We start from the raw sequence: 14,636 nt of genomic DNA, 5'->3' as shown, positions 1-14,636 counted from the left end.
GGGACACCTGGTGTCTCCGCCCCTCGCGGCTCGGCTACTGCTGCTCCGGGAGGCTGCGCGGGTCCGCCTGGCATCAAGGTGCCTTGGACTTGGCTTAGGGCTGAGGCTGGGGGCTTGGGAAGCTGGTCAGGATTCCAAGTCACTTCTCTGCGAGGATGCCAACGAGAGTGAGGAGGGGCAAGATTAAGATTCGATTTCCTTCACAAGGGCCTTTTGTGCTCCCAGGAGCCTCCTTTCTCGGGATTGGAGGAGGAGACAACTGTTTTGGTCCATTAGCGAGATGAGAAGTGACTCTGTCAGCGCCCTTTGACATCATCGTCCAAACAGTGCTCCTAGTGCAGCCCCAGGGCCCACCTGTGCCCCTCCTCCGAGGCGTGGCCCCTTGGTCCCCTGTCCGTGGGGTGGCGGTGAAGGGTAGCGGGAGCGCGGGGCCAACCGGCTCCTTCCTTCCTCCCATCCCGCCCCTCCCGCCCTGGCTCCCGCCCGCCGGCTCCGGGACCGCAGCCACGTCTGAAAGCGCTTCATTGTGTGCGCCCCGCTCCAGGCGGACAGCGCCTAGCAGCGCGCGAGCAGCCGGCGGCCGCACAGGTAGCGCGGGGCGCGGGGCGCGGGGCTGGCACCAGTGGGGGTCCCGGGGCAGGAGGAATCTGGTCCTTGTTACAGTCCCAGCCAGGCTGCCGCCCCCAACATCCCATTCTGTGCGTGCGTGTGTGTGTGTGTGTGTGTGTGTGTGTGTGTGTGTGTGTGTGTGTTTCCAGGACCCACCAGCTCCAAGACAAGCAGTTGTTTCAATCGAGTTGTGGAGGGCGCAGCTCACAGTGGCTCATGTGGGGATGGAACCCACGACCTTGTTAAGAGCACCGGCTCTAACGGGGCTAACCGGCCGCCCCCCCAACATCCCACTCTTCACGCTTCTCTTTTTCCTGGGGACTCCTGCCCTGTTTCCAGGTTCCCTCCGCCCTGAGTCCTGAGGTGCCTCCAATATCTTGGTACCCACAGCGCTCCGCCCCTGGTGTCACCGCGTGCCCCTTAATAGCCTTGGGATCCTACGGAACAAAGTCGTCCCTCCTGACTCTCAGGGAAGAGACCGCACGCTGTGGAGGGGAACTTGGAAGGAACGACAGGAAGCAGCCTTCGCGGAGCCGCGGGAGAGACGTGTCTGCCTCCTCGGCGCCCCAGGACAGACAAGGACAGCGAGCTTTGGGGTACGTTGGTTCGTCCCTTCTCGGTGCGGATGCCCCAACCCTGGGCAGGGACTCATTGGGGACGGGGACGGGGGCGGTGTGGATCCTGCAGCCCGGGGCCGAGTTAGTAGGGAGGCCCTGAGGGTGGCGGTCCTATCAGAACGTGAAACGGGCATCGCTGCCCCAGCGCTCGTCTGCAAGTGTCTTGGTGGGGCTTCCGCTGCGCGTGAGATCACCGCTTAGGGGTGGGGGTGGATCCCTTATCACCTGAAACTTGGGTTTCAGAGGTTGTAGCTTTAATAAAGAAAGTTTTCCAAGGGCTTTTTCCAGGGAACTCTTGTGGAAAAGTAGTTTGGTGAGTGAATTTGGAACCAGATCCAGCTGATTTGAGTGGCGGCCCCTACTTCTGGCTGTTGGATCTTGGGTAACAATAGAGACATCTCCTTAGCCTCAGCATAGGTGCCCAGTAACTGTTAACTCTCTTCTCTTCTGTCTTGTGCTGGAGGCATGAAGATGGGAGCACTGAGGCCTAAAGAGCAGAAGGATTTGGCTGCCCTAAAACCATGAGTGAGTGAGCTAAGTGCCTGAGCTCATAAGAATAGTGGTCTGTATGCGCAGTGAGCACTGACGAGGCTAAGGTGTAGGTTGTTCCCTTTACTCCTCTCCAACCTGTATGGTAGTTGCTGCTATGGCTGCTTCACAAGGTATCAACTGAAACACAGAGAGGTTAGGAGAGACTTGCTCAAAGTCGCACACCTCGCTGGTTGTAGAGTCAGTATTTGAACCCAGTCTGACTTTGGAAGCCAGGCTTTTGGCCGCTACTCGCTGTCTTCTGTTTTGCATTTCCATGTTCTGCCCCTACCTGGCTTGCCACATTCTGTTGCTGGGGTGCTAGAGTCACCTGAACCTGGTGAGGCTATTGTCCCTGAGTTCTCCTTGTGAAATCCAAGGATCCCCTTGGATTCATAGAATATAGTTCCCAGGATTTTAAACATTTCTGAACAAGTACTTACAAGTGTACTATGTGCCAGACACTGTTCTAAGCACTTTATAAAGGTTAACTCATTTGATTGTCAAATCAAGCCCAGGCCTTGCGTTATATTATTTCCCCCGTGTTATAGATTAGGGAGGAAAGGCACAGAAAGATTAAGTAACTTGCCTTAGATCACATGACTGAGGGGAGTTCCCACTGTTAGCCACTGTGCTACCCCTACTCCCTCTAATGAGACAGACAGGATCCTGCTTGTAGTCCAGCAAGGGAAGATAGGTACAGAAATGCACGAACAAGAGAACTCTAGTTAATAGCATTAGCAATGATTTCTTAGTCTCACCTAATACCTAGTTCGCATGAAGGTCAGGCAATTAAGTTCGTGAACTCGTCCTAGAAAAAGTTCTCCATACCTCATTGCTGAATATCACTACAGTCACCTTCGAAGTACTACCCTTGGGAAACTACACACTGATGCCAGCACCTAGTCCACCCTTCAAAGCAATTTGGGAACTTTTTTTCTGGAATGGCCATCCGAGCTGTCATCATATTACCCTTGGTGTCCTGAATGTCATCAAAATGTCTTCCTTTCAATATTTCCTTTATCTTTGGGTAAAGAAAGAAGTCATTGGGGGCCAGATCAGGTGAGTAGGGTGATCCAATAGTTATTTGTTTACTGGCTAAAAAGTCCCTCACAAACAGTGCTGTGTGAGCTAGTGCATTTTCGTGATGTGAGAGCCATGAATTGTTGCCGAAAAGTTCAGGTCATCTAACTTTTCCACACACTCTTTTCAAATAGTAAACTTCCAAATAGTAAACTTGGTTAACTGTTTGTCCAGTTGGTACAAATTCATAATGAATAATCCCTCTGATATCAAAAAAAAGCTTAGCACCAGTTGTGCAAAAAGTTCACAAAGTTAATTGTAAGACCTCGTATTAAAATTTTCCTGATCACTTCAAAGATATCTTCTTTCAGTTGATTTGTTCGGATCAGAATCCAAACAAGGTCCACAAGTTGCATTTGGCAACTTGCTATGTGTTTTGAGTTGTGTTCTTCGAAAACAGTCGCTTTTTCCTTTTTATGTCATTGACTTGTAAGAATGATACACTTTTTAAAAATCAATCAAAATAAAAGGTTACAAAAATAATCCAGAGAACATTCTAGATTATCCCTCTAATAAAAGGGCTCAGTCAACACCTGGGGGAACCTGCTAACTGTGTACTCCCTACCACCATGCCATGTGTGTTACTGCAGAGAAGACATGGGAGCCCCCAGACTCTAGAATCCTCCAGCTGTCAGGTCCTATGATTTAGACCAAATTAGGTGCTATGCAAAGTGCACTTTGAGTATCCCCAAAGCTCAGAGCCAGGGAAAGGGGTTTATGTGTTACCTGCTCCTCTCCTCTGAAGTGCCCCCAAGCTGGCTCTGAGCCAGGGAGACTTGAGGCTCTTTTCCCAGACATTTGATTTCATTTCCCAATAGATTCTTGCAGGCAAATGGCTGTGCAACTCCAGCCTCTCTGCCGCTGGCTGATGCCACACAGTTGTTCATAGGGCCAGCAAAGAGACGGCAGATGTGGCTAGGGCTTGGAGCCAGGCACATGTTCTGCCACAGCCTCACCCAGCTAACAGGGCTGAGGGTGGACATGGGGGTCTTGATACCTGTCACTGCATAGCAGGTAATTCTCCATCCTTCTCTGGCCAACTAGGTACTATGTCAGCTGGGAGATGGATTTGTAGGCAGCTCTCTCCCTGCAATGAAAGCTGGAGCAGGCAACTCTACCCATGCCTCCTTTAACCGACTAAAAAGAACTGATTTTATGATTACCAAAATAATAAAAGTCTATTGTAGACTATCTGGAAAATGCAACAAAGTACTAACAAGAAAAAAAATTACCTGTAATCTTGCCATAGAAAAATAATCACTAATATTCAGCATGCATCCTTCCAGATTGCTTTCTATACGTATGAGTATTTGCTTACTTTTTAAATATAGCAGCTTTTTTGAACTATAATTCGCATACCTTAAAAAGTTCACCGTTTTAAATAGTACGTTCACTGGTTTTTTTAGTATATTCAGTGTCATGCATTCATCACCTCAGGGTACATCCGTGTTGTAACATGTATCAGTATTTCATTCTTTTGTATTGCCAGATAATATTCAATTATATGGGTATTCAACATTTTGTTTATCCATTCATCAATTGATGAACATTTCAGATGTTTCCGTTTTTTAGCCATTATGAGTAATGCTGCTATGAAAGTTCATAAACAAGTTTTTGTGTGGGCATACGTTTTTAGTTCTCTTGGATATATGTTTTGGAATGGAGGTGCTACATCACTTGGTAATTCTGTTTAAACCTTTGAGGAACTGTCTGATTCCCACAGCAACTGTACCATTTCCCATTCCCATCAGCAGTGTATGAAGGTTCCAATTTTTCTTCACTCTCACTAACACTCGTTATTATCTTTTTTATTATAGCCATGCTAGTAGATGGGAAGTGGGATCTCACTGTAATTTTGATTTGCATTTCTCCGACTAAAAACATCAAGCATCTTCTCATGTGCTTAGAGGCTGTTTGTATATCGTCTTTGGAGAAATTTCTACTCAAATCTTTTGCCCATTTTTAAATCAGGTTGTCCTTTATTGTTGCATTATAACTGCATTTTATATATTTTGTGGGTATAAGTCCTTTGCTGTATATATGCAAATATGCAAATATTTTTTCCTGTGTATGGGTGTCCTTTCATTTTCTTGATGATGTCCTTTGATATTCATGCATTTTTAACAGAATTGGTATTATATACAATTAACATAATTGGTATGTGTATATATGTGCTTATGTTTTGTTGTATGTTTCCACTTGGTGCCATGTAGTTCAAAGCTCTAAAGTTAGACTACTAGGGTTCAAATTCTGACTCAGCTGCTGTGTGGGTCTTTAGGCAAGTTACTTACTCTTTCTAAGTTTCAGTTTCCTCTTCTGTAGAATAGGTATGAGCATCAGGTCTACTTCATAGGGTTGTCGTGAGAATTAAATCAGAAAATAGGTGATGGTCCTTGTTCCCATCCCACCATAAACACTCATCTTCCTCCTCTCTCTTTTCTTTCCTCCCTCCTTAACATATTTTCTTTTTCTCTCATTTTTCCTTTTATCTGTCCCTCCTCTCCCCTTTCTCCCTTTTCTTCCCCTCCCTTTCAGCCTTCTCCCTAATGGATGCCCTGAGTTCCATTAGAGCTGTTTTGCCCCCAGGATGGCCCTTGATGCCTCAAGCCCACTGATCCCTCATCTGGAATCCATTTTCTCTGGCCTTTGGGATTCCTGAACAGGGATGGCCTCCAGCTGACGCCAAACTCAGAGAAATCTGAGCCAGGGATTTGTACCTATTATTACATTTCACTCCCTTAGATTCTTTGCCAGGGCTGGGAGAAGCTGGTGACAGGAAGAGCTGCTGAGTTAAGGGAAGGCAGAGCTGGGCTACAAAGAGTGCTGCTCAGAGAGCTGGATTCCTGGGCTCCAGCTTGGCTCTGCCATGGCAAACCATCCCGGGCCCTTATCTCGGTTTTCCCATCTACAAATTAGGTAGAACAATAGCTCCTTCCTACATCTCTCAGGCTAAGAAATAACCAGGGATATTTACAAGATACTGTAGCTTTAAGATGCTCAGCAGAAAGAAATGTGGGATAAGTGGGGAATTACTCCCTTTGGATTTGGACAACAGAGTATCTGATTTCGATCAGCAAATACCGGGGGTGCCAAAAAAATGTATACACATTTTAAGCGATGTTATCTATGCTCAAGCAGTAGTTCACCGTAATCAGAAGTATCTGGACGCTTATGGTAACCACTTTGAGCACCTCTCGTAATTGCAGAAGTCAAACGAGACTTATATTCATCTTTTGTATGACAATTAAGTTTGGAACTTATTGCAACGATGTTGCCAACCTTTTTTTGATATCAGAGGGATCATTCATTATGAATTTGTACCAACTGGACAAACAGTTAACCAAGTTTACTATGTGGAAGTGCCGAAAAGGCTGTTTGGAAAAGTTAGACGACCTGAACTTTTCGCCAACAATTCATGGCTCTTGCATCACGACAATGCACCAGCTTACACAGAACTGTCTGTGAGGGAGTTTTTAGCCAGTACGCAAATAACAGTATTGGAACACCCTCCCTACTCACCTGATCTGGCCTCCAATGACTTCTTTCTTTACCCGAAGATAAAGGAAATATTGAAAGGAAGACGTTTTGATGACATTCAGGACTTCACGGGTAATATGAAGACAGCTTGGATGGCGATTCCAGAAAAAGAGTTCCAAAATTGCTTTGAAAGGTGGACTAGGTGCTGGTATTGGTGCATAGATTCCCAAGGGGAGGACTTTGAAGGTGACCATAGGGATATTCAGCAGTGAGGTATGGAGCACTTTTTCTAGGATGAGTTTGCAAACTTAATTGTCCAACCTCATTCATACAGAAAAGAGCAGAAATCATTAAAGTGTAGCTTGATGACTTCTCGCAAATTGAGCACACATGTAATTAGCACCTTCATCAAGAAACAGAGCATGACCAGCCCCCCAGAACTCTGTCCATGCTTCTTTATAGTGCTACCTTACACTGCCCCATGCCACGAAGGGGCTCCACTATCTAATCAGAACTCTTGATTGTAAGTGACAGAAACTCAACTCATGCTGGCTTCAGCACAAGTGGAGTATTTTCCCCAACTGAGAAACCCATGGGTGAATCTTGCACAGCTGGGTCCAAATGCCGTCAGTTTGCTCACGGACTCTCAGTCTTTCTTTCTCTGCTCAGTTCTCTTCTGTGTTGGCTTTATACCCAGGCAGTTTCCCTTTTCCCTTCAGATCAACAAAAATCCTGGGATCGGACTTGGGGCTGATGTCTTTTCCTTAAGCCAGTCACTGTAGCGAATGGATAGTGTGTGGAATATATAGATAAACCAGGCTTGAGATATGTGTCCCCCTAAGATCTAGGGGGTGGTTGGTCAGCCCCTTCCAAACCACATGCACTCTGTGTGGATGAAGGGTGGTTCCTTAAAGAGAACTCTGGAGGCTATTGTCAGAAAAAAAGGGGAACAAGTATTGAGTGGACACAAACAACCTTGTCCAGCACCTGCCAAGCCCCACAGTGGATGCCTGAGAATGGGCGCTCACTTGGAAAACACCACAGTCCCAGTCCTCAAGTTGTTCACAGACAAGAAGGGGAGGCAGTGTTGTGCAGGGCGGAGTGGTGTGTGCCTTGAAGGAGGCATGGATGAGGTACCTTCCGAGGAAGCTGAGGTGACTCCTGTTGGGAATCGGGGCTGGGCCCTCACAACAGAGGAGTAAGAAAGCATGGAGCCTGCTGGAGGAGCAGTAATGATTCCAATCATCTGAAGCATAGGCTGCTGTTTGGGAATCATGGGAAGTGAGGTTAGAAAGCAGAAGGTGGCTGAGTAGGAGAATGATATGATAAAACGTGCGAAGTAGGCAGCTCTGGGGGCTCTGCAGTGTAAATAAGCAGGAGGCCAGGTGGGGGATTTTGCCAGAATCCAGGCAGTATGCATGCCAGGACTAGCATGACCCTCACGTGGCACTGGATGTCTGGGCCACTCCCTCGGACCACTATCTGGTCCTTTGACCATCTCATGGATGTGTCTTTAATGTTCCCAACTAGATTGTCAGCTCCACTGTGATAAGGACCCTGGACATTGAACCTCCTGGACTGAGCCTCTCAGTTTCTTATGTTTTCTTTCTTTCAACCCTTCTATTACAATTCTAATCTCTAAGGCCATTTAACTCCGAGGAAAGCCAAGGGTTATACAAGAAAGGAAATGTACTCTTAGTGCATTATGTACTTCATCTGTGAGCTCTTTTATGGAGTCATGCAAATTTTGAATATTGGCTTAACCGAAACTTATCTTAGAAGAACAAATTAGTAGACACAATATAGTCATGGGGATATGAAATACAGTATGGGGAATATAATCAAGAATGTTGTAAAGATAATGTAAGGTGCCAGATGGACACTGGACTGACAAAGGGGATCATTTCATACACTGCAGATGCCTGACCAATGTGCTGTACAACTGAAGCTGAAGTAGAATAATATTGTAGGCCAACTATTATATATATATATATATATATATATATATATATATATAAATTATATATATGTAAATTATATATATGTAAATTATATATATGTAAATTATATATATATTCACAGGAGGGTGAGTATAGCATAAGAAAAATAGTCAAGAGGATTGTAACAGTTATACAAAATGTCAGAGTGGTAGTCCCTTGGGGAGGGGTGTTATCACTTTGTGAGGGGTGTAAATGTCTACCTATTATGTTGCTTTGTACACCTGAAACTAATTTAAAAAAAGATATTAAAAAAAACAACTTAGGAGGCTAGGGGGAGAACAAAGTTGTGTGTGTGTGTGTGTGTGTGTGTGTGTGTGTGTGTAGAGAAGCTAAATCCTTATCTTTCATTATAAGTCACTATAAAATGCCATAAATTGTAATAGTCGTAATTTATGCTTTTTAAAAAAGACATAGGAAGGTAATAAGCAGAAGAAATAGCTAACAAATTTGAAAGCCTCAAAAAAAAAATTGAAAGCCTCTTGTAAGTAGGATTCTAGAATAAGAGAATAACTTATAACTGTTTGACTTTTTAATCTATGTACATTGAAAAGTATTTTAATATAGCTATTTTAAAGTAGGTAATATGTTCATATGGGTCAAAATTCAGAAGTTACAAAAAAGGATTTATTGTGAAATGTCTTTTCCCAGCTCTTCCATTCCCCTCTCAGGGGAAACTAATATGGTCACTGTCTTGGATAAACTTCCAGGGGTACCTTATGCTTCTTCAAGCTATATGAATTATTTTCACAAAAATAAAATTTCAAAAGACCTTCTGACAAAACAGCTTCAGTGACATGAGAAAGACCACTGTGGATGGTGGTCCTGGGTATCGGGAGAAGTGGGAACTTTCTATTCATTCTATGGCATCTTGACTCCCACTCTCCTCCCCTGAGCGTATGGTTATTTTCATCATTATCTTCACCATCAAAGACTTGGTAGAAGCTGGAGACGGGGTTGCCTCTGGGGAGGTCCTGGGGAAGGTATAGGGGACAGAGAATGTCACTTCCTTTTGACTGAGTGGCCCTTTGTGGTGGGGCTGTGTCTGCCAGTTGATGGAACCCTGTTCCTAATTTTCACAAACAAAACATGAGCTTACAATGCCCTCATCTGTACATTTATTATTTGGAGCCACTTCTAGTGTTACTTTTTCTAAAAAAGTGAACATGTATTAAATATATACTGCCCCCCCCAAGACTTTACAAATGAAAAAATTCATGGGCGGGGAGACTGGCTTCAGTGGGCAAAGGCTTAAGAATGAGACCCACCCTAGAGCCCCACACTGGGAGTCTGGCACTTGGATTTAAATCTCTGCCTTGCGCCTTAGTGAGTATTCATGTCTCTAAGGCCCATTGGCTCAGTTAAAACAGACAGGGATAATTTCTGCCTCCTAGGGACTTGGAGGGGATAAAATTCAATCGTGAAGATAAAGTACATATCACGGTGCCTGCCTGACGTGGTCTTTCTGACTTTGAACCCTGGAGCAGTTAGTGGCTGTGCTGAACGTAAGGGTCCTTATGGGGACGTGGACTTCTCAAGACACCTTGCAGTGGTATAGGATGTTTTCTCTCCCCTTCCTTGTTCTTGAGTTCCAATAACAGGATCAGATAGCAGTTTCTGTATTGTGTGAGTCACTTAAGAAGACCTCTGGCTTCCCTGGATTGCAGGTATCAAACACCTTGGCCTGTGGTCAAGATCCTTCTCCCCAGGGGAGGGCTGGGCTGGCCAGATCAGCTGTATTTGAGCCAAAGCATCAAGGTCCTGTACTCTGCAGGGATCTCCCAGGGACCAGAGAGGACAAAAGCCTGTGATCAGAAAGTGCCAGGAACTTAGCAATGGAATTTGGGGGTTGGTGGGGGGAGAGTCCCAGCTCCCTGCTGTCTCTCCAACTCTTGGGTCCTTCACCTAAGAAACTGAGATCATAATGCCCACCTCAGGGATCGTTGAGTTAAATCATGGTGTAGATATAAAGCATCTAGCACTTGAAGTGACTTAGGGCAGCACACGTGGCTTATGAGTTCCCTTCCTCTCCTGCTCCCTGTTCTCAGGGGAAGCACACCCTTGAGGAGGAGAGATAACAAATGCAGACAGATAGGTGGCTACTCTCCTTATCCTCCAGGTTTTCCAGAAGGGAGTGTGGGATCCAGGAGGCAGTTCTGGAGTCATCAGGTGACAGCTGTTGGGCATCCTCCACCAGCTCCAGCAGCTTTCTGATAAAGGAAGGAGCAGAGATGGCATCTGCTCACAGTCTAGACCCTGGCTTCTCTTACTGGTGACAGGGATGGGGCGGGGGTTATTAGGGAGTCATGATATGAAAAGCAAGAAGGAACTTCCAGGCCCCTTCTTCCAAAGCGCCTTATCCTTGAGATCAATGCAGGAGCAACAGGTGCAAAGAGGAGACAACTTGGGGACCTTGAGGTGTGGGAGGCTCAGGGTTCCTTTCTGCAGCACGAGCATGACATTCTTAAGATCCTCGAAAGGACTCAGGGATGGTTGGGGGCTAGAGGTGGGCCTGGGAAATGCTGGTATTCCAAGCATAGGTAACCTCTCATTTGGGTGGAGACCTCCTGTGGGTTTTCCTCTCCAGACACAGCTCAACACTGCAACAGTAACATGGGACATGTGTGTGGCACCTTACCAAGTTCTTTCCTCCTATGTGTTTGTAGCAGCATTCTTCACAACAACCCTAAGAGGTTAAACGTTATCATCCCCATTTTACAAGGGAGGAAATTGAGCCTTGGAGAAGCCAAGTCATTTGCTCCAGGTATCATAGCTCCTAAGTGGCATTGGAGGGACTCAAAGCCAGCCCTCTCTCCTGCACCCAGCAGGAGAGACTGTCAGTTCATACTCATTTGGGAAAACGTATGTGCCCAGCTCACTTTCTGTCAGTTTGGGAAGGCAGAGCTTTCCCAGTGTACCAGACTATCTCCCGCTGTGGTCTCTAATCCAGCCTCCTTCCTGCTTTCTCAGGCCATGAGGCCCCTCTGAGCGTCTCCTATGGATTTGTGATAGAGGCGGGCAGCGTTCCTGGCAGCCCTGGACAGGGGTGAGTAACCTCATCAGGGAAAGGGTAAGCCGTGGCCAGGGGCCTCATGCTGCTCTCACTGCCCCACTGTTCTGGCTCCATCCTACCACTCCCTGAACTAATTTCTTCTGCAAATTCACAAGGCTCCAGAAGGAAACCCACCCTCTGGAGTCCATGCATTCTGCAGCACTTCACTCCCTGTGGGTGATGGCAACAGTTGGTTCTTTGTCTATTTTACTTATTTGCTTTTAATAACAAACGGTATATCTGCTTGTTTAAAAACATTCAAACAATGCACACTGTGTAGAAAGTGGAGGATATTAGTCACGGGAGTTAGTACCTCCCCCTCCCCACCATGCTCATTCCAATACTCTAGTACTATATTAACCCCCCTTTACAGATGGGTAAGCTAAGTCACAGAGATTGGTCCAAGATCACAGGCCAAGAGACAGCATACAACCTGAGGGAGCCAAATCACAGATCAAGCTATTTAGCTAAACCACCCAAAAGTGTTTCCCTAAAGGGAATTCTTAAGCAAAAGGTGGGAGTTCTGTTTCAAACAATAGTATTTCCTTCTCCAGATAGGGAGGGAGGAAGAGAGGGCGCTTATTTCCCATAGTATTCTGCCACTGGGCCTTTGCTCTGCATAGACTAGATCATGGCTTACGTCTTAACGTTACATTCCTGGGGCTGCTCCCTGCAATCATTGGGCAGGAGTTGGGGTATAGGAGGGGAGAGTGGGCCACAGTCCCTAAGGGCTGTGCCCTCCTCCTGCAGGCACCCCCAGCTGGCGGCATGTGGCTGCCGCGCATCTCCAGCACGACGGTGACCGTGCTGCTGCTGGCGCAGACGGGCCTCCTGCTTTTCCTGGTCTCCAGGCCCAGGCCCATGTCCCCGGTGGGTGGCGAGGAACGGGTGCACGTGCTGGTGCTGTCCTCCTGGCGTTCGGGTTCTTCCTTCGTGGGCCAGCTCTTCAGCCAGCACCCCGATGTCTTCTACCTGATGGAGCCCGCATGGCACGTGTGGACCACCCTGTCGCAGGGTAGCGCTCCTGCGCTGCACATGGCTGTGCGTGACCTGGTGCGCTCGGTCTTCCTGTGCGACATGGACGTGTTTGACGCCTACCTGCCCTGGCGTCGCAACCTGTCCGACCTCTTCCAGTGGGCAGTGAGCCGTGCGCTGTGCTCGCCGCCGGCCTGCAGCGCCTTCCAGCGTGGCGCCATCAGCAGCGAAGCGGTTTGCAAGCCACTGTGCGCACGGAGGCCCTTCGGCCTGGCGCAGGAGGCCTGCCGCTCCTACAGCCACGTGGTGCTCAAGGAGGTGCGCTTCTTCAACCTGCAGGTGCTGTACCCGCTGCTCACCGACCCAGCGCTCAACCTGCGCGTCGTGCACCTGGTGCGCGACCCGCGGGCGGTGCTGCGCTCGCGGGAGCAAACGGCCAAGGCGCTGGCGCGCGACAACGGCATCGTGCTGGGCACCAACGGCACGTGGGTGGAGGCTGACCCGGGCCTGCGCGTGGTGCGCGAGGTGTGCCGCAGCCACGTGCGCATCGCCGAGGCGGCCACCCGCAAGCCACCGCCCTTTCTGCGCGGCCGCTACCGCCTGGTGCGCTTCGAGGACCTGGCTCGCGCGCCCCTGCCTGAGATCCGCGCGCTCTACGCCTTCGCAGGCCTGCGCCTCACGCCGCAGCTCGAGGCCTGGATCCACAACATCACGCACGGGTCCGGGCCCGGTGCGCGCCGCGAGGCCTTCAAGACCACGTCCAGGGACGCGCTCAACGTCTCCCAGGCCTGGCGCCACACACTGCCCTTTGCCAAGATCCGCCGCGTGCAGGAGCTTTGTGCGGGCGCGCTGCAGCTGCTGGGCTACCGGCCTGTGTTCTCCGAGGACGAGCAGCGCGACCTCGCCCTGGACCTGGTGCTGCCGCGCGGGCCGAGCAGCTTCAGCTGGGCGTCATCCACCTCCGTGCACCCCGGGCCTTAGCAGAGGTCCCCAGTTATGGCTGTTGCCAGGGCTGGGACACAATGGTGGGGAGGGAGCCTGGACACAGGCCACTACCGGAGAGGCCGGGAGTTTGCGAGTCCTCACCTGCAGTAGACGAGGACTGCGTCCCCAGACTCCTTGTTTTTCCCCCCACTTCTTGACTTTCCTTTGAGTCCTCTTTTCGAGCTGGATTCCCACCAGACACACATTTCGTGGAAAGCAAAGCCCGTGCCCCCACTTCCTCTGGGCACAGGGAATAGTTCAGACGACTTGACTCCTACTCAAACGCTTTCTTTCCTCTTATCTCTCTCCTCCCTTGGGATGCATTATCCAGCAGCTAAGAAGGGTGTCTCCTCCCTGCCTGGAAGTGTAGGGACGCTGTGGTGAGCTGACCCATGAACTCTGTACATGTTCCCACACACACCTCAGACTCCATTGCCACCACGTGCCTGACACCACACTGTATCAAAGACATTGACATTTATATTCACCTGTATGTTCAAAAAATCAGATAAGGTGGCTCTTATCATGTGATCCCCCCTGAGCCTCTCTCTGTCCCATCTCCCAGAAGCCCATACACCCCCATCACCTACCCAGATAAAGTGAACCTTTGATTTGTCCTGACAGGAAAGATCCTACCTACAGAAATAAACATAATAATTGACCTGTCTGGTACAGATTAAAATTTGCAGCCTATAAAGTTTGACAAGCAAAACAAATAAACAAAAGTGAAAGGATTTGTCCAAGTTCACACAATAAGGAGGATGAAGGGAGGAGGGAGGCTTTGCTCTGGGGCTGCAATCCAGAGGAGAGGATAAATCAGGCTTGCAAAGACCTATCTCTTGGAGGAAGAAGTGTCAGATTTTTCCATCTTATTTGCCCTAGGGAAGAGCAAGCAGCCATGACTGAGGCCACAGCAGCAGGATACAGGAAGTGGTGAGCTCTAGGTTTAACTGGCAGAATCTAGAGAGCCTCCTGGATAAGCCTGGAGGGAGGCAGGGAGGAGAAAAGGTGGAGAAGGAGAAGGCTGGGGAGGCCTGGGGCAGCAAGCCAGGCAGAACGTGTGGCAGAGCAAGAGATTGGCAGCAGGATGAGTGCTTGGAGGGCAGGTTGCAGGGTGAATGTAACTAGATCAGGCTTGCTATGAGTTTGGGAGAAAAAAAAGGCTCTGCGGCGGTTCTGTCTTCCCTTGGTCTTTCCGGGCCAGGCCCTGGGGGAGAGCAGAGTAAGATTCTTAACTGCAAGCTACAATACCGAGCTCTGGAAGCAAAGTCTTATTAAAGGGATGCTGGATATGTAGGGTGGGCTTAGTACTGA

General features: G+C 48.4%; 1 protein-coding gene across 1 annotated transcript; it reads left to right on the top strand.

Annotated features, from left to right (window-relative positions):
• The first annotated feature begins 416 nt into the window (after positions 1 to 416).
• Positions 417 to 14,030, top strand: LOC308490236 (carbohydrate sulfotransferase 6). Its single transcript, XM_081032169.1, has 4 exons — positions 417 to 588; positions 949 to 1,205; positions 11,282 to 11,357; positions 12,114 to 14,030. Exon 4 carries the CDS (start codon positions 12,132 to 12,134, stop codon positions 13,317 to 13,319), a length of 1,188 nt encoding a protein of 395 aa, XP_080888295.1. The 5' UTR covers positions 417 to 588; positions 949 to 1,205; positions 11,282 to 11,357; positions 12,114 to 12,131; the 3' UTR covers positions 13,320 to 14,030.
• The last annotated feature ends 606 nt before the right edge of the window (positions 14,031 to 14,636 follow it).

The sequence above is a fragment of the Rhinolophus hipposideros genome (assembly GCF_964194185.1).
Source record: "Rhinolophus hipposideros genome assembly, chromosome: 21".
Taxonomy (NCBI): Eukaryota; Metazoa; Chordata; class Mammalia; order Chiroptera; family Rhinolophidae; genus Rhinolophus; species Rhinolophus hipposideros.
This window is presented reverse-complemented; position numbering and strand designations above follow the sequence as displayed.